The sequence below is a fragment of the Melozone crissalis genome, unplaced genomic scaffold, assembly GCF_028551555.1.
Source record: "Melozone crissalis strain CALT ecotype California unplaced genomic scaffold, PUWL_Pcris_2 ptg000016l_1, whole genome shotgun sequence".
Classification (NCBI taxonomy): domain Eukaryota; kingdom Metazoa; phylum Chordata; class Aves; order Passeriformes; family Passerellidae; genus Melozone; species Melozone crissalis.
In genome coordinates, this window is record NW_026535794.1 from 44,302,849 (window position 1) to 44,330,212 (window position 27,364).

The 27,364-nt window shown below is 38.2% G+C and overlaps 1 protein-coding gene across 1 annotated transcript; it reads right to left on the reverse strand.

The window, feature by feature from the left end:
- Positions 1-691: 691 nt before the first annotated feature.
- Positions 692-25,633, reverse strand: NPHP3 (nephrocystin 3). Its single transcript, XM_054273796.1, has 27 exons — positions 25,280-25,633; positions 23,939-24,064; positions 22,548-22,698; positions 21,684-21,836; positions 20,228-20,361; positions 19,817-19,977; positions 18,255-18,402; positions 17,638-17,712; positions 16,948-17,127; positions 15,469-15,572; positions 14,679-14,793; positions 13,478-13,621; positions 12,842-12,939; positions 12,261-12,363; positions 11,557-11,639; positions 10,384-10,522; positions 9,410-9,574; positions 8,844-8,941; positions 7,888-8,010; positions 7,363-7,552; positions 6,979-7,220; positions 6,502-6,577; positions 5,229-5,356; positions 3,358-3,598; positions 2,243-2,368; positions 1,806-1,921; positions 692-1,616 (listed from the first exon to the last, which is right to left on the reverse strand). Exons 1-27 carry the CDS (start codon positions 25,631-25,633, stop codon positions 1,436-1,438), a joined length of 3,954 nt encoding a protein of 1,317 aa, XP_054129771.1. The 3' UTR covers positions 692-1,435.
- Between the last annotated feature and the right edge of the window lie 1,731 nt (positions 25,634-27,364).

Consider the following 27,364-nt stretch of genomic DNA (forward strand, 5'->3'; position numbering starts at 1 on the left):
TGTCTGTCTATCCTTTTTCCCCTCCTCTCAGTTCGTGACAATCCTGCAAGGCACTTTCCAGTTTTTAAAACTTTCTAAGGTGGTTGAAATAGAGTGGTAAACCCTTGCTTTGTTTACAAACCCATTTTCTGAATAAGAGGAAAATAGCCAGAGAGCTATTTCAAAGTGTCTACTCTTAGTCCTCTATTGCAACACCTTCAGTAACTATTTTTGATTTTTGTTTTCAACTAAACCTTGATCTTAAAAATCAAATTTGGGTTTTATATTTGTGCTGTCAGTTTTATATACCTTTTCTTTTGCCAAGTTACTGCATTACCAAAATACTAAATTTCTCCTAATCAGAACAAGGGCTGAAATGAGTAATATTTAATTCTACTATAAAAGAGAAAAAACACTTGGAAGGCAAGTATTCCTTTGAAGTGAAGGCCATTTGCATTTTTGAAACTGGATCAAATTAACATTAGTTGCCTCTGAAGTATTATAGTAGGGTTTCAAATAATTTTTCACTTACATTTCTTATTTTATAAAAAAGTCTTTTTTTAGTATGTATTTAAATTGACGCATACATTTATGAATTGAATGAGAATAGAACTCAGACTGATTCTTCCAATGACTCAGGTATTAGGACATACAACAAGCAAGCAGATTTGATTAATATTTCTTTATCTGATGGCAATCTACTTTGCATCACTAGGTTTTCCCAGCTAGTAAAAACATTCTTGTATTTTAAGGGATTCAGTAAGACTAAACAGTAGATGTATTGCTAAAGGTTTAAGAACAGGAAATCTGGCCATAATCATATTCATTCTGATTCCTCACTGGAAGTATTTTTATTGCACAGAATGGAATCCTTCAACAGCTTTAACTGTAGATAATGATGATATATTTAGATATCCTAGTTTCCCAAGGAAACCACTTCATTTTGCACAACTTCCTTGAATGAAAGTTTACTTAAGCTGAAATAACCCTGCAGGTAAAACTTGAGGTTAAACAATATTTTCAAAGTTTTTTCAAAATTAGCATTTCTTCATAAACAACTTTAAAGGCTTGTCAAAAGGCAGGAAGGATTGATGATACAAAAATACACAAATTCTCTAAGCCATGCTGTTACAACACAGAAGTAAGAAATGCCTCTTAGAGTTTATACAAGTGGTTCAGCTTAATTTGTTATAGTCCTGGCACTTGGGCTAGGAGGGATAAAGTCCATGGTTTTGGTATTAGCTACAACTTGAGCTAGTAACTAATGTGTGTACCTATGAACAATGAAAGCAGCTCACTTTGTACCATACAGTCTGCAAAGTTAAGGCAGAATTCATGAAGATGGGTGTCAGTCCCAAAACAGTACCAAATCCTTGGAAAAATGGATTTATCTTAGTAATTTTCTGTCTACTTGAAAATATCCATAGACACTGCCTTTTCTTGGGGCAGGTTTGTATCACCTTTGTCCATGTTCCAGCAAAGCATTTGGTGATAATGCACTTTTTAAGCTGAATGTGTCTCCACTTGATGAGTGTCGAGAAGTTGCTTTTCCACCTATCAACAAAGTCTCTGCTTCTTTTATTTCCATAGCTCTCTTGTAAAGTTCAGCTGCCTTCTCAAAGTCTCCCCTTTCATAGCTTTGGAAAAGAGCAAAACAAAGTTGAAACAAGCAAATAAAACAAGTCTCTCAATTCATTTAAATTGAAATATACACCATACTATCAACGTAGTGTACTTAAACTCTACTTTCCTAGAAAGTACACAAGCCCAGATGTTTTGTTTCATGCAGTAATTTGCATTTATAGGGTTGAAGCATATTATCTTACCTTAGCACAGCCAAGTTCTTCAGTGTTTCCCCCACGCGAGGATGCATTTGGCCGAAGCTGTCTTCATAAATCTTTAGTGCGCGTTCATAGAGAGGCAAAGCTTCAATCTGTTTTTTCTTTGGGTAGCAGAAAGTTTCTTTGTTACAGGTGTGTATTTCTTTGACACATATATGTGTGTCAAAGACTTTTTCTTGCCAACATAGTATCAATGCATCCTAGGTACAGTGTCATGCCTACCATTCACAGCAATTATTTTTTCCCTGCATGCATTTCTCTTGCCAAATATGCTTTCAACGTTTAAAAAGGAACCCAAGAATTTGCAAATATTATAAGGAATTTCCCTTTTCAATACGATCAAGTTTCTTTAGTTTCATTTAGGTACAAGTCATAAAAAAGCCTAAGACAGGAAAAATAAATGTTAGGCATGAAAACCTTACCATCTGACAGTAAAGGACAGCCAGGTTCACCAGAGCAGTTGCTACACTCGGGTGTTTTGGGCCAAATGACTTCTGTCGAATTTCTACTGCTAGCTCATACAGAGGAACAGCCTTGTCAAGCTTTCCCTAGAAATAACATGAAAAAAATTATTAATTTCTCTGATATCAAGATGGTAACAGCAAAACCTATTTTAAACAAAAGCCTTGGAGAAGATCGAATTGTTTCTAGAATAAGGGGATAACTTTGCTAAATAATATGTATATTCTGCATAAATTATTTATCATGACTATTTATTAGAACCTAATTTTCCAAAATACTGGGCATATTCAACTCTCAGTTAATGTGTTTCTCAGCTAGGTCTATTTCTTCCTTTCTTAATTTATTTTTTGCCCACAAGTGTCTCATTGAGAAGGCTGTAAAAAGAATTTTCAGTTGTACTTTTATCGAAATAATTGTCTCCACCAACTTTTAATTTGTGCTCCTTCAAACTAGCAAAGAGGTTTTTGATGCAAATATTGAGTGGTTTTGCAGCTTCCAGCAGAATGAAAATCAGAAGCTGAAGTGAGCAGAAAATAACGTGACCCAAAACCATTTAATGCAGACAAGAGCGGGTAAGAATTATTTAGCAAAAACATGAGCAAATTTGATCCAAGAGATTATCAGGGTCTTTTTTCTCTTGGAAGAACAGTAAAATGTGAAAATATAAAATAAATAAAATTCTTATAACCCAGAGAACTTGATCTTGATTCAACTGTTGGAAACAATATATCACTATTAAACTAATGGTTGCAACAGCCACATGCAAACACAAATATTCATGACACATTTTGAAATTAGAAAATGCAGAAGTTTATACTTTTGTTAATTTTCCTCCACTGAGTGCTTTTTTCACAGGAGTAATGCTCACCTTTCACTGAGTCAACAGAAGTTGAAGGTGGCTCAGCCAGACAGTTTATTTGTGAACTGCTATCTCCCTCATAATTCTAAAAGTTGCCCTTAAACTGACTGTAAAGTTCAAGCCCATTGTGTTAAAAGAAAAACATGATTTTTCCATTAAGACAAAGACATTACAGTTAATTTAGGTGGTCAGAAGAGATAACAGGTGTGTGCTCACCATCTTTTTGTACAGCACTGCCAAGTGTTTCACAGTGTAAGCCAAGGAGGGATGGTCTGGAGCTAAGGCTCTCCTTCTGATGTCCAAAGCTTTCTCATAGAGCTCCTCAGCCTTGTCATAGTGCTTCTTCTCGTTGTACAGGGCTGCCAGGTTGTTCAGAGACTGTGCACAGTCTGGGTGGTCGGATCCCAGCACTCGCTCCCGCATTTCCAAGGAGCGCTTCAGGAAAAGCTCTGCTGTCCTACACAACAGATTTGCTCATCAATATTTTAAAGCTGGTAACATCTGTACAGGCTGAAGTGCCTGTTTGAAACAACAAACTCAGCCTTGGAAACTCATAGTAGAATTTGTTCAGAACTGACAAAGTAGAAAAGACACTGTGTAATGTCACCACTGAAGCAAAGAGCACATTTTATCTCACTACAGTAGGGTGCCACTATTTCATTTCAGCTTTACAGCAGCTCCTCTATCAAAACTACAGGTGATCCCCCCATAAGACTGATAGCATCCATTATTACTAGGCAGCTCCTCATCATGACATCCACACAAACCCTGCCATGCTATTCTCAAGAGGTCAGCTTAGTAAATCAGAAAAATCCATTTTATGTTAGAGAAAAAAAAGACCATTTATACAGAGAACTGTAGGTTCAATTCTGGAGCTCTTAGAGAAGTGTCAAAAGGTGCAAGGGCTGGAGGATCATCTGTGACAAATAATTATTCATTAAGTGACATATCCTTCTGCCGCTGATTTCATTTTAACAACATGAAGTCTTGGACTTGCTGGTTCAGAGCAGGAATATCCATTTTAAAAAGTTCCTTAAACCTCCACTACAACAAAGTTTATACCTTTTCTCACCTATGAAATAGTGGAGATACAGCTACTCTTGAAGTAGGTTGCATTTAACAGGAACTACATATGAATAACATGGAATATCGAACAATCTTGTATGAGATTAGATAAAATATTGCTCCTCTATAATCAGTCATTTCATGAGGGTAAGCTGATGAAAACCCCACATGTCTAACAACTGTTAAAAATCAGTTCCTTCACTGTAGAGATCATGATTCTGTATGCAGATCCTAAATAATTATATACTTCTGTAATTATCCAAAAGCTACAGGTGCATTAAACATCAGGTACGGAAGAACTGGAAGTAAAAATACTTCCAGAACTCACGCTGTGCTTTTTTGCTGGGCACTTCTGTTCTCTGAAAAGACTCAGTTCAGTAGAGTGGGATTTAGCTGACTTCACCATTCCCTCATAACACATAGCTTAGATTCCTCTGTCTAAAGAAAGTTCAGCTAAAGAAGTTAATGTGAGGACTGGTTAAACATACAATCAGTACCAGCTTGCACCTTCTATTCCCCTTTTTCAACACCCCTGTTTATCTCTGTCTGCTTTTAGCACACCTTTGTACTGTTCCAGCCCTTTCTGGCTTTTAACAGGACTTCAGAGTAAAAGCTGAAGGATTACAAGCACAATGAATATTTAGGTCATGACTTCTTGTAATACTGTCATAGAAAAACAACAATCCTGCTGTTCAAATATGGACACTGCAAAGGAGAGTCAGAAAATAGTGAAGCTGAGCAGAGAAGGCAGAAGTTTGAGAGAGAAATGGAATCTGCAACAAAGGCTAATTAACTGTGGAATATCAATTCTGAATGCAGGAAGTGCACTGACTTGGTAATTACCTACATGCCAACAGCACCAAACAGAAAATAGGAGTGAATTTCACAGTGAACAAAACCCAGCAGAATGAATAAGGGACAAGTAGTTGATCATGTGTCTGCATTTAGAGCTAAATCTCCATGTTCTGCCTCATTCAGACATGAGATCACTCAGTGGATGTGTCACAATCAGTACAACTCACTCAAGATTATTCTGCAGGTAGTAGAGGACTCCAAGCTCATTTAGGGTTCGAGCATTGTCTGATGTATCCTTGCCTAACGTGAGCTCTTCCAGCTGCAGGGCTCTTTGACGCAGGAGAGCAAAGCCACACTACAGCAAAAAGAAGGAGATGTAAGCCAGTCACCGGTACTTTTAAAGTTTAACACTAAAGACCAAAAGAAAACCAAAAGACTTAGTTTGATGCCAAAGTAGCACAATAATCCTCCTTAAGTTCTATTTTTGAGCTACATGGCAAACGCTTACTTACAATCTATCAGCAAATTGCACCAAAAATGTGAAATTTTGGTGAAAATTTCCAAGCAATACAAGTTACTGTGCAGTCACACCTCTCTCCCTGTATCAGACATGCTAATTTGCTTAAACTCCACAGTTCAAATAATGAATTCAGATTGAATTCTTAGGTTTAGAACCTCAAAACTTAAAATCAATTTAACCTTCAATCCTAAACACATACAAATGCATATAAAATATTACTCAAGGCTTCACATCAATCTGTGTAAAATGGGCAAACAAGCTAATGCTTACAAACAAAATAAATCAAAGTAAAAAGTGCATCGTTTTTACACACTCTGCTTATTTTTGATCTTTGCAGTTTTGATAAAAATATTTTTGCAGAAGAACTCATTACAGAAATAGACCAAATATTCATGAACCAAATTCATTCTTATTTAATCACTGTGGAAAGAGCAACATGATTATGGGTTTTTATTACTTTCATTAGAGCTACAACTTGAGCTCTGGAGTTATTAGCTGGACTCTTACATACAGGCATTACATGATAAACTCTTAGCTCAAAAATTACTGTAGCTGAAAAACAACACAGGAGAAGAAAACAGGGGAAAACTCTGTATGTCACCTAATACTTTTACTGGGATTTTCCATTGCAGTAAGCACTGCATTCACTAGTAGGATAAATGCCTCAACTATTCTGGAAATCACCTTTTGCCATTGTGACTTTGACACACAATCCTATCGGCTGTAATTCTGCACCTCTGAAATGTATATATCCACTTCTTTCTTCTCCACTTCCAATCCATTCCAGTTGTCCTGATACATCTCCACTTCTAGCAGAGTTGAAAGGATCTTGAAAGTTACCAAAGCTGCTGCTAAGATACTTCACTACCTATGCCCACAATTATCAAAAGCCCTGGAGCATTATCAGCTCTGTGGACAGAATTTATCATCTGTTTAGCAACATGCCTGTACCTCTTCTTAAATATCAAGTACTGCCTTACCAGACTGCCTTTCTGCCTTGCTGCTTTCTGGCGTATTTTGAAGGACTTTTTCCTCAGTTGCTCAGCTTGTTCATATCTGAAAGTAGTTATTTCGAGTGTGAGAAGAATGTCAAATGTGGTATCAATAAGCATCCTGGAAATATTCTGAGGCACTTAAGTGTACAGATTTGAAAATTTAAGATTCTTGAGAATAATCACACTTATTTTCAAATATAAAATTTACAAAATGATTAGTGACAGACAGTATTTCTCCTTTATCTCTGCAAGTTTTTTGTTAAACTAAGCACAAAAGTTGGCCCCTCCTATGTGACCTGCTACAAGAATAGAGAGGGGATGCTCATGGTTGCATTTAAACATATGAAACTGGAAAAAAAAACCAAAGAAAAATTCTAGCTTCAGGAAAAAAACCTTTTGCTGGTAATTTGTTTTTTGTACTAGCTCCATATAAAACAAAACCAGCAGTGTAATTAAGCTTACTTGTTCTGCTTTTGGTACAACGTTGCAAGTGCGTCAAGTTCACGGGCCACCCGAGGGTGTTCAGTTCCATAGGCGTTCTCAGAGATTTCCAGTGCCTGCTTATAGAGCTGTTCAGCATTTCCAAACTTCTTCCACTGAACATACACCCCTGCCAGCTGGTGGAGCGACTGTGCCACCCTGGGGTGGTCTGGGTCCAGCGCCGTCTCTCGAATCTCCAGAGAGCGCTGCAGAGGAGCTACAGCCTGGAACAGCCAAGTCCAGAGTGTGAGGGCAGCAGGCAGCATCCTCTATGCTCCAATAACTTAACCACTGCCACAGAAAGCATACACTGAGCTCTGCTTCATTTGCCTTTTTGCTGTTACAACAATCTCTAAATGTACTTACCTGACTGAGAAGACCTAGGTCCTTAAGAAACCGTCCCAGGGTCTCATAAAGATCAGCCAGGCAGATCATACTTTCCTCTCCCTCACTGCTTTTTTCATATTCTTTCAGAGAGTCAAAATACTCAGCTGCCATAGAGCTCTTATCTTTCCCAACCAGCTGCCAGTAACTCAGCAATTCTGCAAAATGTCCCCTGTTTTAACAAGGAAAAGAATCTTATCTCTGATACCTCTCTATTCAGACTGATGCTAGCTTAGGAAAAAAAGGCCTACATGCACAAATGTTGTTATCCTACAGCATCTACAGAGACAGTCCATGGAGACTAACGCTATTCAACAGCAATATTTATTCCTTGACCACCCCCCAGCGTGTAGCAGAATAGAAAAAAATACATTATTTATATGGAAACATCATTTAGCACTTCAGCCTCCACTGTTTAAGTATTTGAATCTGTCGCTTTCTGATTTATATTGACAAAAAATTACTGTGAAATGTTTATAATGGCCAAAGCGATTTCTACCTTTGTACCTTTTGTAAAGGTTTTGGGACACAAAGAGATTCAAAAGACACTTGTGTAGCTTTTGCTTATCACCCTGCTGTTGGAAGAGCCAGGGAAGTTCATCTGCACTTCTCCAAGTCACTCGGTCTTGACTATTGAGAGAAAAACAAATGTAAATTAAAACTCTGACAGGCCTAGCATCCTGTCAATTTGCTGTGAAAACCAGGCAAGCATACAATTTCCACACCTGAATGTCTGGACAGATTACTGTAAGGCCTATGTACTCCATTTTGTTATATGTTCATTTTAATTTCACCTCAGAAGGCACTGGAACCCCCAGGCACTCCACAGGAAGCTGCCTCTCCATCCCATACGGGCTAATCTACGCCTGCCAGGAGGACTGCAGCCCTGCAGCAGCCCATTGTCCCTTTGTGCCTCCTTTGTCTGGCACACTGTGGCCCTCTTGGCTTCCTCCTACCCAACAGCAGATGCTTGGAGGAGCAATAAACAGCAGCCCACAGCTGGGACACTAACTTGGGATGTAAATGCAAATCAGTTTTCAAGCTGGATACAAACTTGTAGATGTTCATCTGTCCTACCAGATCTCCTCTTATCTATGTGCTAATTGCTTGCTGAACACAAGTGGTTTTCTGCTTCAAGTCCCAATAAAACCCAAATTTTCTAGCATTTACTGGGAGTTAAAAATCCATGGGGGGTGGAGACCACAAAATAACTGATATGGTATAAATTCATGCCCTACATTTCCCCACAATCACTTTATCATATACCCATTCCCCTTCACAGACCTCATTCTTTTCCAGGACTAAAAAGAAACATATCAATAAGTAAACTTTTAAGCTGACAATTTTGCATAGTTATTTTGTGATAATAATTTACTAAACTCAAAGAGAGTATATGAAAAAACCAAAATATCTATGAGGCATGAAATGTGCAATTTAGCACTTCTTGAAGAATTCTGACCTACCTTAACTGCATGGTGAAATATTCCACTAGTTTTTGTCTATAGGCAGAAATAACATTTTCACCTGCTTCCATATACTCTAGTTTTACCATCTCCCAAGCCTGAAAGAGAGGATAATTAAAAAAAAAGGGAATGCATTTAATTTGTTTAAGTGCTGATGATACACAGGGTGATGAAACACATCTCATGTTGTAGAACTGAAAATCTTCCAATGACAAAGGCACTACAAACAATGTAATTGTCTTACATTAGAACCACAGCTCTGGTTATTCAAGCAATATTCCTTTCAACTCTTCTTGTTTTTTTGGGAAGCCAATGTTTTCTAGGATACATGGAGTTAACAATTAATAGATTAGAAATTTATGAAGGTTTGAAAGGCCAGATTTTCAGCAATACTGGTTTATCACAGTTCTGGCAGTTTTCAAGGTGTTTCTAAATCTAAGGAGAATGAATGAGCAAACATGCATTTCAAGGCCTAGGTAGCCAACAACAGAACTTATCTAAAAAAACAGGGGTTGGAGCCAGGAGCTGGAGTTTCCCTTGCACATGTTTAGAATTACAAACTTTACCTGCAGGTGCTGGAACTTCAGCAAACCACAGCCATACGTCAGCAGACACATTTTGTGCAGGCTATGAAGCAGTGAGGCCAGCACTGCAGAAGTCAGTTCAGGATAAAGCTCCATCAGCTCTGACTCACTCACCCCATTGTGGCTGACACCAATGACACACAGGATCTGCATGAAGCAGAAAACAAGATTTCACACAGTTAGCAATATTTCCCGGAGAGCTTAGTTACACTGAAATCTCAAGAAAAATGCTGTTTATCACTGCGATTATTTTATAGCCAGAGTAAAAAACCCTGCCTATACAAGCCCTTTCCATCTTCTCAAAGAAGAGACCTCAGTGTTAATGGTTTAATATTCTAATAGATAAAGCACCAAATGGGACACTCTGAGATCAACAAATGGCCCCTCAGACTTTCCTCTAAAACACTGAGAGAGAGTAACTCCATTATCATGAGGAACTTTCATCTAAGTCAAATATGCTGAGGGTCTTCATGCAGCCAGAACCAAAGAAGTAGCAAGTAAAGAGTATTGTGTACTAATTAGAAAATGTTTTGCATAAGAGGGAAATTCTGCAAAGGTAGGAAGAGGAGTCAGAAATGTAATAAGCAATGCCTGTATTCATAAGACACCATGTTTTGATTGCATTTACTATGCTCAATGTAATGAATCACTAGATGATGGTAGTGATCAGCAAAGAAGTGCTAATTCTGTATCACATCATAGGGAAAAAGCTCTGCTTTATTCTGTGAGACAACAGCTCAGTTGTTATTTAACACAAAGCAGTCATACATTCTATAATTATCCAACAGATGTAATTACACTAATTAAATTGTCCCTTGTATACTAATAATACACAATAGTCTCTGAATCATAAATATGAACTAATATAAATTTGTATTTACTTTTAAGTTAAGGAAAACTCTTTACAGGTAAGAGTATTTATTACCTGTAGAAACAGTGATGCATTCTCTGCTTACCTCTCTCAAAAGATCTTTCTCTTTATCACTCTGCAATGATTCCTGAATTGATCTCAGAACAAGCCTGTACAGTGACACTGTGTCTTGACACTGGCAACACTGCTGAAGAATCTCATCAATGTTTCCTGTATTTCCAACACTAAACAGAAGGACAAAAAGGGTTAGGTTTAGCATATTATATCTGGCTGAGTAAGATTGATTTGAAACTACAAAAGAGTTGTATCTCAAATATTCTCTGGATTTCTACTGGGTTCAAAAGCTGCAAAGCACCTGGTGAGATTTCAACAAAGAAGAGGTGAATTCTTCCAAGCCGATTTCTGATTTCTGTCATATTGTCTGATTTTTCTAAATAGCTGCAACAGTTTTATTAAAAAAACCTAGGCTGCAGTGTTCTTTTCTCCAGCAGGAGTACAAGCAGGAACATCAGGATGGATAAAGATAAAACCACATGCTGCTATTTCATTTAATGCATTTACAAAGCACATTTTCAGGAGCAATTAAGTCTTCTAGAACATAAAACATGAGCAAAAATAATGAAATCAGTCACCTGGAGTAAATTACCAATTAGTGCATCATCTTCTGGGAGTCTCTTAACTAAAAAATGCATCTTTCTCAACAAGATGAAGTCTAGGTTAATAAGAAGCCAATGCACTTATTGGGTATTCTCTTGCACAACAGGGAAGATTAATTTTCTCCACAGCAGGAATTACAAGGCTAAGGACCATATGCAGGAAGTTAAACTAAACAGTTGTTGAACTTCCTTGTAGCCTTAAAAATCTGTGGGGGAAACTCTGTGGTACATCAGAAAATACAACACACCTGAATTTAACTGTTTAACAACACAATACCAACATTCTCCAAATACCTTTAAAAACCACTGAAGCAACTGACAAACCCATAAAGAAGAAATTAAACAAATTAAAATAAAATAAAAATAGAAGAGCTGGAAACAAATAGATACAACTGCTTGGATTCACTTAGTATCAAACTGGTGACTGTAAACTCCGATTTCTGTTCCTGTTGCATTCAGAGTCAGTGGAGGGCAAAACTTCTCCATCATTTTTTCCTAACAAGATTCATTCTGTGTTAAATGAAAGTATTTCAAAAGGCTGACCTACTTGAAGTGCCCTAATCTAGTAATGACCATAGTAATTTCCAAACACCTCAACTTACCAAGCAATGGTTTTGCCCAAGAGAGTGACATACAAAGCATTGCAAGTTGTGGCAGAACGACAATGTCTCTCAAGCTTCTTCTCCTACAACATTTTAAATAATCATCTGTGAACTGAGATTAAACTAACTATACAAATAAAACATTCACTGTTTAAGAAGAAAACAAAAGTTCTAGATATTCTTTTATGTGCAACATCTGAAGACTATAACATGGTAAGTAGTACACAAAATACTGCAACACATTTCCAGCTATAAGAGCATATAAGTGAAAATTCCCATTTGAATTTAAGATGCAGAGTTAGGGTCTAACATTATATCTCAACATGAAGGTTACCTTAAAGAATCAGTCTCAAGGACAAAGGTGAAATACTGTTTTTCCCAATATGTTGGTGACTGTTACAGTATTATGCAAAAATAATTAATTAAACATAATTAAACCTTCTGGTATTCTAAAAAAAAGCATCACATTTACAGCAGTATGTGCAACTGCACAGTTTTTCTGTTAAAGATTTATGTTGTTCCTTCTGTGTTTCAGGGCTGAGAGCCATGGGGTAAAAATACTCAAACTTCATGCTATCTTGAGCAATCATATTTAGTTAGCTAAATATAATTCTTTACTCTGGCAGCTGGGCTAATTTAATCTTTCCATACTTTCATTAAAAGTTATACTAGAGTAAAGTATTTTAGAAAAACAACAGACATACCTGCTCTTTAGTCAATTTAACATTTGCAGAGTTACATTCTGCACTAATGAGAGATTTAACATCTTTGGAATTCAGTGGATCAAGATGAAGAGTGGGCCATAACCTTTGGTAAAAGAGAAAAAAGTCATATTTGAACCTTATTAAATAGCACAAAAGAGTAAAAAAAAGACATCAGAGTTCCAGGGCTTTTTAAAGATTTATATCAAAGCAGTAATTGAAGCTGTTCCCTGCTACTATGAAATTCTATTTATCTGAAGTAGAATTTCCACTTTTAGCCTTATCCTGAATCTACATCATGGTACTGCAGTTCTTGATGTGCATCTGACTGCATTTAATATCATATTTCATACACTCATGTGGGTAGATCCATCACAGTAAAACAAAAATCTGGTTTTCCAATGTCTAAAATCTGTCATTGCAGCTAAAATAGAGAAGCTTTCATTTTCCTCATAGGTTGCAAAATCTTATCCTATTAAATCTCCACATCTTGACAAATCTGTCTGCTCTTCAATGAGTAACTGCAATTTAAAATAGTAATTCTAAGCCAGGATACTTTGTCACATCACAGAAATGTAACATACCTCCACGCCTGCGGACAGGTTTCTACATTCACTGATACAATCACTCTCACGTTCACTGGCAGTGGATCTATCAACCACTTCATATGCTTCTCAGCTTGCTTAAAAACAAAATTTCATTTCTTAACACAGAGGTTGTTCAAAACAATGCCAGAAGTTGCTATGTTTCATCAACTGTGCAACCCAATGAAAAGAGTCTTAAATTCTCCAGTCTCTTAAAATCTTTCATGAACTGGTCCTCTAGACAGTACTAAATGACCCACTTGTATGCATCAGCACAACTGTACACTAAATAAAGCAGATAGAATACTATTGTTGAAATGTTCATCCCATAAAAACCAGGCTATATACATGCCCAGAAAGTCAGCTCACAGCCTTGGATCTTTGGGTAAGTAATGTAACCAGACTGCTCAAAAATCAAGGTGTAAAGAGGAAATTTAGAAGAAAAATACCAAAACAACCCTAAAAAAGTTTATCTACAAAAATAACTCAACTGCACTCTTTACAAAATTATTTTCTATATGTTTTCTTCCGAGCAAAGCAAACACTAATATTTTTCTTACACAGCTATGACTGAACCTATTACAATAGTCAAGATTCCTGTTAGACTGACACATGGCAAAGATTTTGAAAACATACCTGTATTTGGTCAATAGAGTCAATAATGATAATAATGCTGCCTTGATGGCGTGCAGAAAGCTTTTCCAGCCAACGGGGAAACTCTTCCAGAAGTTTAGCTGGATCGAAAGTCAGAGGTGATACTAACCAAGAGTGTTGCATAAGCTGCAGAATTGTAAACATGATAAGAAATTCTATCTTAAAAATCAGCTAGGATAGTTGAAAGAAGTCCTTTAGACACAAAAGGGAAAAAAGAAAAAGCCGTTCTACCCCCCTACCTCACCCTCTACCCCAAAAAAACTCCATGGGATGTGGGGGCAATTTTTCTAGTCAAGTTCACACACAGTTCTTTCTTTCTAGTATAGGCAGAAAGCTGGCCTATGCAGAACAAAGAATATTTCTTGAACCCAGTGTGTAAATTCTAGAGAGATAACCTTTACACAACAGACAAGAAATATGAAGACTTAAAGGACTTTAAGTTGCACAGATTAAACAGGCAAACATCTAAGATAGATGAGAAAACTACATGGATAGCAGAACTGAATTCATTTTTCTACAGATTTTACTACTGTAAGGCCCTTAGTGCTACTCTTGTGATGGAAAAAGCAGGTTCAGACTCTAGCACAAAAATGATCCTTATTCCCCATGTATTTAGCATACAATTAAAAATAAATTAATATAGGAGAGAGCCTAGTCTAGGAACAAGATAGTACCAAGTGGCCAGCACAGCCTTGGGTTTCTAAGCACATAGACACAAGATGTACCACCTGCCTCTCTCATTGGCCAGATGGCAGGGAATTTTGTAAGGAGTTTAATTATATGGTTTTATAGGTCACTGGAAACATAATTGCTAATGCTGATCTATTATGAATATCACAGAGATGCTATTTAGTTGAACTACATTAAGTGTATAGGATCAGATTCCCCTCAACCTATAATGCCTTACATTTCATAGACTCACAGAAGAGTTTGGATTGGAAGGAGCTTTAAAAGGTCACCTAGTCAAATGCAGGGGCATTGCATCTTCACCCAGAACAGGTTGCCCAGAGCCCTGACCAATCTGAACCTGAATATTTTTCTACTGCATTTGTATTACGTTTCACTGGTGCTGAAAAATTTGTAGAAAATGTTATTTTTGCGCACACACACGCGCACACACACACACACACACACACACACACGCAGACAAAGATGCAATTCAAGGTATGTAATAGAGCATTACCTTCAGAGTAAGGCGTTTAATTATCAATGCAGACTCTGAACTGGTAGACATGGGCCTCCCAACAAAGTGGTAAAGAATTAGAGTGTTTGGAGAATGCTTCTGCTGTAATTGAATCCTAATGAAAGAAGAGAAGAAAAAAAAGTAGACTCAACAGACTGCAATTTTGCAAATAGATCTCAAAAAAATGCATCAGTTTTGCCAAAGAGTAGCTTAGCTACATGTGTTCCATGTTTATCTTACAAAACAGGATAGACATTTCCTGAGCTACAACTGAACTTCTAATGTCAGATTCCATTTTTACTCTCATCATTACTGATAGCAATTAGCAAGTGCCCTTCCTGGCACTGAACAGTCATGTGCCACTAAACTTTCAAAAAGCAATGACACCATCAATTTGTCAGAAAATTTTGTCATAGCACACAAGTGACAATAAAATTCTATGGTCTATGATAAATTATGTGGATTCTTTCTTTATTTCAGACCCTTCTTGTGTATGAGAGAAGGGAAACACAACTGAGCTATCAAAACCACTTTGTAATGCTGTGCAAAGACAGGTATGTAAGTGATGCCTTATCATAAGGTGTTGCAGCTGGCATCAGGGAGCTCTCAAAGGCAGCCCAGATGAAATTAGCTACTCAAATATCACAAATCTTTCCAGGATGCTTCAATAACGTTAGCACTTTGTAAATGCCCCCATTTTATCTCTTATTACTGACACAATGTTTGAAATGTAATGGAAACTCTTTTCTTAAACTTCATTCATATTAAAAAAAAAATAAATTTAAACTACCATTTAGACAGAAGGAGAGATTTCCCAGAGCCTGGTCCTCCTGATACAAGCAATGGTGGAATTGGTGCTGGTGCTGCTACTAGGTCATTCAGACGTTCAAAATACTATAAAAAAGAAGCAATCATTATAAATAATCCAGTGTTTAAGGAAGAAATATAGTGCCTGGTATTGTAAACCATTTTGATTCAAAATGCATGTACCAGTTTATTAAGGTAAAGAACAAACTGCCGAAATGCAATACAACACAAGTGCAAACAGATATTGCAAGGAAACACTTAAACCACAGAATTTATTCTCTCTTTTTAAAAAAGTATAGAATTAACTAACACTTTCTTCAAAACTCTTTTTAAAATGGAATCTTCAGTGGTAATAAACAGAATTAGTGCTATTATAGTAAAGCAACAGTGTTCTGTTTTTGCTCAGGCTTCCTTGCCCTGCCCTCTCCCCAAACTACTCCACTGCACTGGATATGGTTGCCAGGAAAAAGCTGGCATCTGCCATAAATGACTATTTTGAGCATACAAAGGCATACAAAAGAAGGCTTTCTTACAGCATATGAATGTCCAAAAATATTGCAGCAGATGACAAAATAAACCAAAGCAAAACATCCTTCACTTGCTTGGGAGAAATATTTTGTCTTCAAAGTAAGAGGTGCATTCAGATATGCATTGGTATTTTTTCTTTAATGTTCTGTTATTCTATTGCTCTAGAATGTAATAAAGATGGTACAATCCTCCAAACCATTACCAATATAGGAGTGGAGAAGTAAAAGAATATATTGTGCTAGTAAAATAGGGGTACTAAGAATTTAAATGCAGTAACAGAAAATGCAGTTACATTGCCAAAATAAATTACTGCACCACATTCTGGAATGACTTAAATGTTTATCTTCCTATATTCATTATATCTTCCCAACATATTCCTGAAACTCACAACTTGAAAAGTTTTAAAAAATTATTTCCAGTAATCAGCAAGTACTGAGGTATTCAGCAGCTTTCCACTATAAAGTTTCCTTTGTTCTTCTTGTACGGCTGCATGATGAGATGAAATCTTTTCATTAACCATCTCCTACAGACCTAACTCCAGGTGTCAAGAAAGAGATTGGATTTCCTTGGGGAAAAATAAAAGAGAAATAAAAAAAGAGAAGAAGAAAAAATAAATACTCAAGAGTTTTTTCGATTGATGACCAACGTCTAAGAGGATGCTCTGATTCTGGCACACTGTTTTAGTGCTTTTCTCCACTGCAGGCACAACAACTACTTCTTCATCAATGTCATTCCACAACACACCAACTGGCATCTCTCCCAGAAAAGAAATATGCCATCTATATCAGACATATGGCTTCTTCCAGCATAAGGACTGATAGCCTTAAGGATGCTCTCAGACACAGCTTCTTCTGTAGAAATGCATCTTGCCCAACAAGGGATGAAAGTGAGTTAATGCTTTCTCTTCATCCATATACCTTTATAATGTACTCACTTTCTCAAATCCCAGCTCACATGTTGAATTAGAGGCCTGCTGAAAAGCTTCCATCTGTTCTTGTTCATCGTGTGCATCCCACAATACATCACCAAAAACTTCTTCTTCAGGAGCAGCAGAGTCTTCCTTATTACCCAGGTCCTTGCCTTCTAAGTCTGTCATTTCACACCCCAATATATCCTAAATAAAAAGAAATTACATGGAAAAAACTGCAACTGTAGTGCAAGCACATATGCTGATAGTCTCAGTATGAGTGTGGCTCTACTAACACCAATATGTTCATTTCCTTGCAGGGCAGCAAAGAACATAAATAAATAAGCAATTAATTGAAACTAAGTTGACTCTGAATGCACAGGTCTCAAGACATTGATTTAAAATATCTCATAGTGGAGACAACTCACCCCAAGAATAAGGAGAGGATGCATCTATGATATGGATAAAGAGAAATTAAAAGCTAATTAAGGTCCATAAATAGAACCCTTTCCCATGGTCCAGTGCTTCCGTCCATAAAAGCACTGCTCAGTTTGGGGTTTTATTTTCCACTTTCACATTTTCTTGCTTGCCAGATATTAACAATAAAACAGAGTTACTTTGAATCACACCTAAGTACCACATAGTAATCACATTGACATCATTCAAGATCATAAATTAACATAGACATAAAAAGCTAAAATGCATGATGTACTTTACCTGTTTAATTATTTTCTCCACACAATTATAGATTTCATATGCTCCTTCCTCCATACCTCCAACATGGTCAATCATCTGAAAAAGTAAAGGGAAAAGCATGACACAACTCTGAATCCAACTGAGAACAATATTTAGGACTTCCAACAAAAACATTCTGGAACACATTTAAATTCCATTCTGTTGCCTTCCTTAGGTAAGATTCATTTTGCCTAAGGACTTTAAAAGTTGGGCATCTAGTTTCAGCTGTTCTCAACCATTGTCTCTGTAGAGGGAAATAGATCATAACTGATCGATTTTTAGGCAGCAGGAATCTCTCTAGAGGTATACTTCATTCCCTTCAGTGGCTACAGAGGGACCTCAGATAAACAACTTTGCCATTTGAATGCCCAAATACAGGTAAGAAATTCTAACCTTATAGCATAGCCCTTTTTTTTCAGTGAAAATGCGGTGGCTTTTTTTCTCCCCTGCTAATGAAAATTTCATAACATTCATGAATTTCAGCTTCATCAATCTGCTGACAGAATGAGCAGCCAGAGCAATGAGTGCAATGCAATTTCTTCTAAAATCTGGGACTATCAGCATGCAGTGTTGTTTACAGCAATTTTTAAATGTCATACCTTTGCTTTGTTCATGCAAGAAATTTGCTCAATTAACTGTTGCACTGAGACTGAACTGACTTTGCCTTCCTCCCTTCTGTGGTAAATTAACCGGGGCTTTTCTTCTGGATTTCTCAAGAAGGCTTCTTCACAGTCCTCCAACAAACAACTAGATTGGAAATCAGCATTCTTGTGCTATATTACACTGCTGCAGTAAACAGTTCAATCAACACAAGCTCCGAAGATGGGTTTCACTGCAAAATCTAATTCAAAAGTCATATCTATTTATAGCAAAAAAGCAATCAAATACTTCAACAGAGAATATGAGAAAAAGTCTGAAGCAAGAAAAAGCTGAGAGAGAGATTTATGCTACTTGTACCAAAACCAGCAAAACCATGTATTAATTTTTTTTATTATTGTTTGGTAAATTTAAAGCTGCTTTTCCTGCCATAGCAATATGCCGAGTGAAAGGTAATTGCCTTGCATGGAAAAAGTATGGTTTCACATATGATTAATAAGCATCATATATATGCTTTGCTACCAGTTATCTGAAGGTTCCGTTCTATCTTTGATCTTTTTAGGAAGAGTCCTTTAGTATTTTTCAGATGCCAGTCTGAAAAATTTTATAGTATTTAAAAATGAGAATTTGACACCTCCAAATTCAAAAGCACTTTGCATTTATACATGTGAATGATATCCACAGATATCTATTGCTGTTCCACAAAGGAACTGTACTACTTGGGGATGCTGATAATAGCAGACAAGATTGTCAAATATTACCATTTTTACACAAGCACTACAATTTTCATCAGAGTTTTTCTAAGAGAAGTTCTCTAAATTAATACTTTTGGGGGTTTTTTTCCCATGAATATTTTGTTCTTACAAATTTTTGCTCCACATACATAAAACTGGGTTATTTGGCAACAGCATATAACACATAACAGTAACAGTCCTAACACAATTCAAAAGTATCCCTCCTTTGGTGTATTTTCTTTAGTGAATCATGCTTCTTCTTCTAGAAGGTTAAGAAATTACTCACTGAACAAACAGACCACATTCCATCACTATTTGTCATGAAACATCATGACTTCACTAAATCAAAGCTGTCAAAAGACAGCACACAGTAACACACAGGAGAGCCATGAAATTAGTCTGAAAGACAGCCAAAACCAGGAACTAATATGTGATAGAATAAACCCCAAATACTAAGGACAGGTGTAAGGCTAGATAAGCAAATGAAAAACACTGAGTACATTCACATCAGCCATCTTGAATTCCTAAGACATAACTGCATGCACAACAGAGAGCTCCTCTTGGAAAGCAAAACATTTCTGTATGTTATTAAGACATTGTTCAAGCTGTATTTTAAGAGAATTTGTAGCTACAAGAAGAAGAAAATGGTACAAAGCTGATACATTCTTTTAAGTGTCTGCACTAGCAAACCTGAAGTTTGAAGGAGTATCACTTTGAAGTTACTAGCTCAGGAAACATACTGAGCAAAGCATCCCATACATTTTAATAAGCTATGCACTCTGCATAAATTACAAGCTACCATTTGTTTCACCAGCCTGGAAAATACTCACCTTGGCAGAGTTAAATGCAGGAGCAAAATTACTAATGAACTTTTTTCTATTTCCCATTTTCTTACATCCTGAAGAGGCCTTTCATTCTCTGTTGAAAAATTAATGACTTGAAAGAAGTACCCCATTGTTTCACAGACTCTCTGAAGCTTTGGAGAGTAGTTCTGAAAGCAAATGTGAGCAACAGTGCTTTACTACCAACCATGCATAGCACTAAGGACCTACCAAACAAATCTCAGTTTCTTTAATCTAAGCATTTTGTTTCCCTGAAGCCCTTGACAATACTTTCACTGATTTCATTGGAATCAGACTACACCTACTAAAGCTTTCAAGAAGTATTAGACAAATTTCTGAACCAGCATCACATTGGAAACAAGACAGCACATAAGTGAGCACAGGTTTGGGGGTACTCACTCTAATGAAGATGGTCACTTCTGGCTGAGTCTCATCAGTACTGATAATATAACATCTTACTGTGTTACTCCACAGAGAGTGGGAAAACAGAGGAGTAACCTGCAATAAACTGGCAACAGCAGCATCCCAATCATCTGCCAATGGAAAAAAAACCCAAAATGAAGTCTTAGACATCTTCACATATCATCACACCGCATAACAGGTAAGTCATCACCTCTTAGCATCATGAATACTACATTTTATTTAAAATAGTAGCAGTGTTTTTACTGAATTATTTAAATTTTGCAAATTTTGAGAACTCATATCATTTGATAATGTCACACAATTTGACAATGTGACAAAATAAAAGTGTTAAATATATTTATATTATCATCACAATGATATCTCCTTTAAAAAGGATTGATTAAATGTTTCCACAAAATCAAGCTGATAGTTGTAAAATAAGTACCAATACGCAGGAGCAATAAATTCACTCATAACCAAACACCTTTTTGTCCTTCAGATGTATGTGTATTTCAATTAGACCATGTGAATAAATGACAGCAAAACACTGCGGGAACTTCCTCTTCCAGAGAAAAAAAATCTATTGCTTTCTGTAGCATTGTATGTTTATTCCCTACAGAAGCAATGAGTTTTACAACCTTCTTAGACTCTTCATTTTGTGGCTGGTCATTCTTTCAAGATAGGAATAGGTTCTCTTCTCAGGACCACACAGGGTGATGAAAGGCTTAGTATATGAAGCTGGAGTCATCACAGGGAAGACCCACCCCTCCCACTTTGCAGGCAAAGACTTCTGAATCAGACAGAGCCTGAACTAAAAAGGGAAAAACTGCCAAAAGCCAACTATATCCAGGAGAGTTCCAGAGCCAGGACAACAGTGAAGGAAACCAGAGTATCAGAAGCCGATTTACAAGAGGCCACTTGGGAAACAAAGTTCAAAAGCAGCAATAATTGACAAGAAAATATCAAGCACTGATTTACATAACAACTGTACATCCTGGTCTTATAATCAGATTTCCATAAGTGGCCTCCTAGGCAGACTCAAAATCCATGCAAAATCAATGAACAAAACAGTGGTATAATTTATTCTAATATAAATGTGACGTTCATACTCAGGAAGTAGAGAATCTGAATACAAATGGAAAAAGAGAACACCAGCAGATATTGAAAGAAGGAGCCATTATCTTCCATTGTCAACATAAGGAACACACTCACAACAAAGCACTGGTAACTGCTGTGTGCTAAAATCACTGCTACACATACCACAGTCATCATATATATTAAACATAACTTAGCTACATTTCCTTTTACTTTTACAAAGAAGTCCAAATAATCCTTTAGTTAAATTGCCCAAGAGTGGACAGAAAAGGATCCAAGAAGGAACAGAGTTATTTAAGCATAGTTGAAAAAATTCCACAGACACCTACAATCCCAGAAATGAATTATCATTACTTACCTCTGTTTATATTTGCAAATGGTCCCTCGACATCTATGGAGCTATGAGCAAATTCAGGCCCTCTGAAAGACTGCTGAAGTTGCATCATACTACCCATGGATGGCTCACTTCCCAACACTCCTCCATTCCAGTATTCAGATGGCGCCCCAGCAGCTAAGAATTGGAAAACAAACAAAAAAACCCTCTTCACTGTCACTACACAAGGTAAATTGTCATTCCTAAATACTCCAGCCACATACCACTGACCATAATTTTTCTTCTGTCAGCAGATTTCCTCACACCTTTGTGTTCTAAATGATTGCTTGTCCAAAGATAACAAGAATCCATGACACCAAAGGCTGAGGGTATTTCCTAATATTTGCTATTACATAGATTGCTCACATACCCATCTGAATCCTTTCCATGTTAGTAAATTCCTCATACAGCATATACAAGGTTTTGTACCTACTTCTTCTTTGTTAAAGATCTAACTGCTGTTCTGGAACACACAGCAGCTGCTCGAGCTTCTGGTGTGATTTTTGGATATGCTGGAGCATCATCTCTCAGATACAGAATAAGAGAACTCAGAAAAGACTAGAAATCTCAGAACAGCTAATAGAACGACTTTTAAAAAGTGTTCAAGTAACTGTGTCTAGACAGTTCTCTGTCTTCATTTATTGATTTGTAACACCAGAAATGTGAGGTTCCCACAATCTAAACCAAGTTTGCAAGGTTTGTTGCTTTTACCCTTCAAACTACTTTAAGTTGCTTTTCATCTGAATTAATAAAACTTCTTTTTTCAAAACAACACAAATATCTGTCTTCTGCTTTACTATTTGGAGACTTCAGTCATGTTCCAACATAAAGTGGGGATGAAATGCTCACCTGTAACATCTGTACAATTATCATCAGAATCAGACTCTTCAGGATCAAACACCTGGATTCCCTGGGCCTGGAGTCTCTGGAGTTTTGCTTCTAGCTCTCGTTTGGCCCTCAGTAAGTCCTGAATCTCATTTTCTTTAGTTTCTCTAAAAATCTATTAGCAGGAAGGAAAAAAAAATCAGCATCTATTCCTGAGCTCATGTTATCTACTTTCAATTGGAAAAGTAAGTTTTTTGCATTCATTTACCAGGCAAAGGCATGAAAATGTCAATCTGAAGCCATCGTGAATCAGAAATAAGCAGGAAACCACGGTTTAAAATTATCTATTTTTTAAATTTTACCATTATAAACCTTAGCATACCATTCTGAAAGAAGCCTGCATTAGCATGTTCATTAAAAATGAAAATAAGTCTTTTTACTTTTTAAACTTTATTGTCTTCTAAAATTGCTACATGTAACAATTTTTTCAAAGGTTCCCTTTTATGCTCCCATGTTTTTATTTAAAATTACATATAATCTTGTATTTACATTTTGTTGTTGCAGAAATGTCAATTTCCTACGACAGAAATTGATCAAGCATCTCCAGCTGTCCTGTTTGCAACTTATTACCATCATGTGGGAAAGAAAACATGAATCTAGTTTTAAATTCAAAGAAATGAAGTAGTCTTCAAGTCTCATTTTCTTAAATAAGGTCAGAACCAATCCTCTTTTTATATATCTGACAAACATGAACTACATGTAGCTACAGACAACTAAAATTAAGGACATGAAGAATCTTGAAAATAGTGAAAAACTAGGACCTGTTTTGGGTGGCAAAAGTATCATCTGCAGCAAAGGAAAAGCAGAAACATCTGCCTGGCCCTTCAAGTCATTCTGCAGGGAGTGCAAACTGTCTCTAACTATCATATTTTTGCAGCCAAAAGAGATGAACCAATACACAGTTAAAAAAAAATAAGCTAGACATGTTACATCTCACAATTAAAGGTATAACATTTATAATGGAACTCTGTGGAGCTCCATTATTTACTAATGGAACACAATTCAGCATGTGTCAATTTGCAGCTCATGTTTTCTTGTCATTCTCAAATATGAATATACTCCTGTGTTCAAATTCAATGCAGGAATTTAGTTTATGATGTATCACTTCATATTCTCCTTTTCATATTTATAAGGTTATTTCATATTTTTTTTCCTCTTAGTCTTACAGAGAGTTTTTGATAGGACTATTTTAATGGAAATAGGCAGCTACAGCTATGACACTCTAAGGTATCTTTAAGAAGAGGGTCTCATGAAAGCCTTTGGAGAAGGGTTCATTTGGGGAATGTGAACAACTTACATTATAACAACCAATCTTTTTTGGTCATTTTCCCAGGAATAGAAAAGTCAAACCATACCTTGAATTGCCTTTTGACCTTGTCTCGATCATGTTCAAAAGTAGCAGCTCTCTCCATGGCTTGGTATTTAGCTTCTAATGCACTTTCTTTCTCTCTAAGTATTTTCTGGTATGTTTTCTGAAGTGCCTGAAAACATTTAGTATTTAATTTTTTTCAGAGTTTTATTGCCCGTAAGATGTTTTAGATTACTTTACAGGTCTGACTACAGTATTATCTCAGCATCCTGTATCTTTCCTTACTGTAGGGCAGCCAGAATCAGAGAATACTCTGAGTTGTAAGGGAACCATGAGGACCATCAAGTCAAACTCCCAGCCCTGCTGGGACACCCCAAGAGTCACACCATGTGCTCAGGAGCATTGTCCAAACACTTTTTGAACTCTGCCAGGCTTGTGCTGTGACCACTTCCCTGGGGAGTCTGTTCCAGTGTCCAACACCCTCTGGGTGAGGAACCTTTTTCAATACCCTGCCTAAGCCTCCCTTGGCACAACTTCAGCCCGTTCCCAGGTCGCCACAGCGGCACACGGTGTGGTTCCCATCCCCAGAGGCGCACTGTGACGGCATCCCAATGGCTCGGCAGGAAAGCACCGGGACACCACTTCCCCAGTGTGAAAAATGCATATTTTATGATTGGCTTTTCACAAATATTAAAATGAATATTATATGTGTTGTGTTAGAAAGTAATGCTGTATTAATTCTCTTAAGTAGTGTGTTAAATATAGTTTTAGGTTATAAAAAACGCTAAAATACAAACTATGCTATGTAGGATACTTTTTTTAAAGAAAGGACTTGTTGCAAAATAGCAGCCACAAGATACCTAAATCTTTCAGCGAAAAAAAATTTATTGCCCTCTTATCAGAAGAAACGAACTTCTTCCCACCTCGAAGGCACTGTTAAGATTCAGAGGAAGAAGCTGACGGTGACCAGACAGAATCCTGTATTTGAATGGAATTTATGCATCATGTATGAAGTGTATGAATGTGCAACAGGCTATTGCTTTTAAGAGTTAATCCTCTGTTAACGTGTGTCCTTTTTCGGGCTCGTACTGCCCAGAAAAAGATACCCGGACGTCCGTAACTCTTTGTCTCTATTGTCACATATTGTCCTAATTCAAATTGTCCAAATTATTATTACTCTAATTGTATTACTATTTTTATAACCATTTTATTACTATTAAACTTTTAAAATTTTATAAACAAGTGATTAGGGTTTTCACACCCAGCACCTTGCCTTCCCTCGCACCGTCACCTCCCTGCCACATCTTTCCGCATGAAGCGGGACGAGTCCCTGGCAGCCCCAGCATCGCCGCTCGGTGCCCTCAGTACCCCGGGGCACGGGCGCTACCTGCAGCTCGGCGCGCAGCCGCTTGTTCTCCCTGTCCAGCTTGGCCTCCTTCTTCACCATGGAGGCCACCTCGTTGTTCTTGCTGACGCGGAAGATCTCGTATTCCTTCCTCAGGCGCTCGTACTCGGCCACGCACTCCAGCTCCTGCACCGAGGCCGTGGACTTGAAGCTGGCCCCGATGAGGCCGCCGGGCCGGGAGCCGCCGACGCGCCGCAGGGAGCCGCGCAGCAGCCGCGCCTTGGGCTTCACCTCCACCGGGATCTCGCAGGCCTCGCCGCCGCCGCCGCCGTACGTGTCCTCGATCACATCCCCGACGGCGCCCGCCGGGCTCACCAGGGACGACGCCGTGCCCATGGCCCCGCGCCCGGCCGAGGGCGAGGCTCTAACCCCGAGCCCAGGGCCCGGTGCCCCCCGGGGGGCCTGGCGGCGGGGCCGTGCCCGGCGCGGAGCCCTCCCGGCGGCGGCTGCGGGCCATGGTCCGCTCCTTGCGGCCGCCGGACGAGGAAGGGAGAGCGGGAGGAAGCTGCCCCGCGGGCCGCCTCTCTCCCTCCCTCTCCCGGCCGCTCCCGCCCCGTCCCGTCCCGCGGCGGCTCCCGGCTCGGGAACGCTGCTGGAGCAGCCCGGGAGGCTGGGAAAAGCGGAGAGGGAGAGCCGCAGGGGCTGGCGGCGGGAATCTGCTGCTCGCAGCTAAAAGTGACGGCGTTTTAGGGTTTTGCTGCTAAAAACCAGCTAATGTGAGGTCACGGCAAACTTTCCCATTCCCGCTGACACCACCTCAGCCTCGTCGGGGATGCTTTATCAAAAGGAAACAAAAGTTCCCATTTTTATCTTCACCGTGTCTATTTCTCCTCAAGTGTCTATTTCTAATCTGTCACCTGCCCCAGAGCCCTCAGGTTGCGCGGCATCCCTGGCTGGTCTACACGCTTATATCGCACTGTTCTCCTTAGCCAAACAGGGACAGACAGGTTGTGCCACCAACTTTGGTGTTGAGGAGACCTTGGAGAGGGAATTACCCCTCACTGGCCAGAAGTTGTGACCTCTCAGACCAGCTGGCACTGTCCAAGAAGAACTGAGAAGAGTAATGTCACCAGCAAGAGGTGAGTGCTGGGCAATGGTGTCACGTCATGCCTGAGGTCAGCACTTGCACCTTGCGCGCCTCACATGAAATTGGTGAATTCCCTGTTTGAAGATCTTACCTGCCAAGAACAAGGAAGCCATGGATTATCAACCCTGTAAATTATCCCAATGGCATTTCCTTCTCTATCTCTCGAAAAAGCCCTGTTTGGTTCCTTCACCGGTCATAGGGAATTCAGCGTAACATCCCTATAGCTGAGGAGAACATCCATTTGTTCCTACATCTCAGAATCTGCCCTACCTTTGGCATGAATGACAAAAATGTCATTACTTCAAAACAGATTTTGCCTCATGTGTGTGCCAGGTTTGTTAGCCATGAGCAAGGGAGCCATTTCCTCTTAACAATGAGGAAAAAAATAATCTTAGAAATGTCATTCCAATGAGACATTCCTGAGTTTCAAAATCACTGGAGAGGGAAGTTACTTTTGTGTACAGTAGTATAAATAGAACAAAAGATGTTGCCTTATTTCCCTGAGTGAAAACTTTGGCTTTAGAGAATATGTGCTTTTCCCCCCTCCTAATTGTACCCCATTATTTTCATGAGGAAAAAAGAACTCATTGACTGAATATTATTTCTTGATAAGTCACATTGGTGATGTATTCCCCTTAAACCCTGCTGCACTGAAAAAGACATACAGAATATATGACAACTGAGAGAAAAGGAAGGGTGCTGCTGTGTTTCCTCTAATATTGACAATAACATAGCTGGCACAGTATCAGGTGATTCAACACGTAAATCTGCAGCTCTGTAACAAAGCAAGGCTCTTGGTTTCATTTGTGTGTTGGTATAAGGCAGTTTCTCCATTTCCCTGCTGTCTGAGCTCTGGGAACAATTGAAGAAGCATTCATGCTGGTGCTTGAGCTGAATTATTTTCCTATTCTAAGTTTTTTGAATATGAAAATCTGCAAGCTTTAAGCCTAGAATAAGAAGTGGGCTATTGTAAGAGCTTT

Coding starts and splice junctions, on each gene's coding strand:
- NPHP3 (XM_054273796.1), bottom strand. CDS start 25,633: ATGGGCACGGCGTCGTCCCTGGTGAGCCCGGCGGGCGCCGTCGGGGAT. Junction 9,575..10,383: donor AGAAAGATCTTTTGAGAGAG/GTAAGCAGAGAA, acceptor TGCTTCATGCAG/ATCCTGTGTGTCATTGGTGT. Junction 1,922..2,242: donor CTGTCCTTTACTGTCAGATG/GTAAGGTTTTCA, acceptor TGCTACCCAAAG/AAAAAACAGATTGAAGCTTT.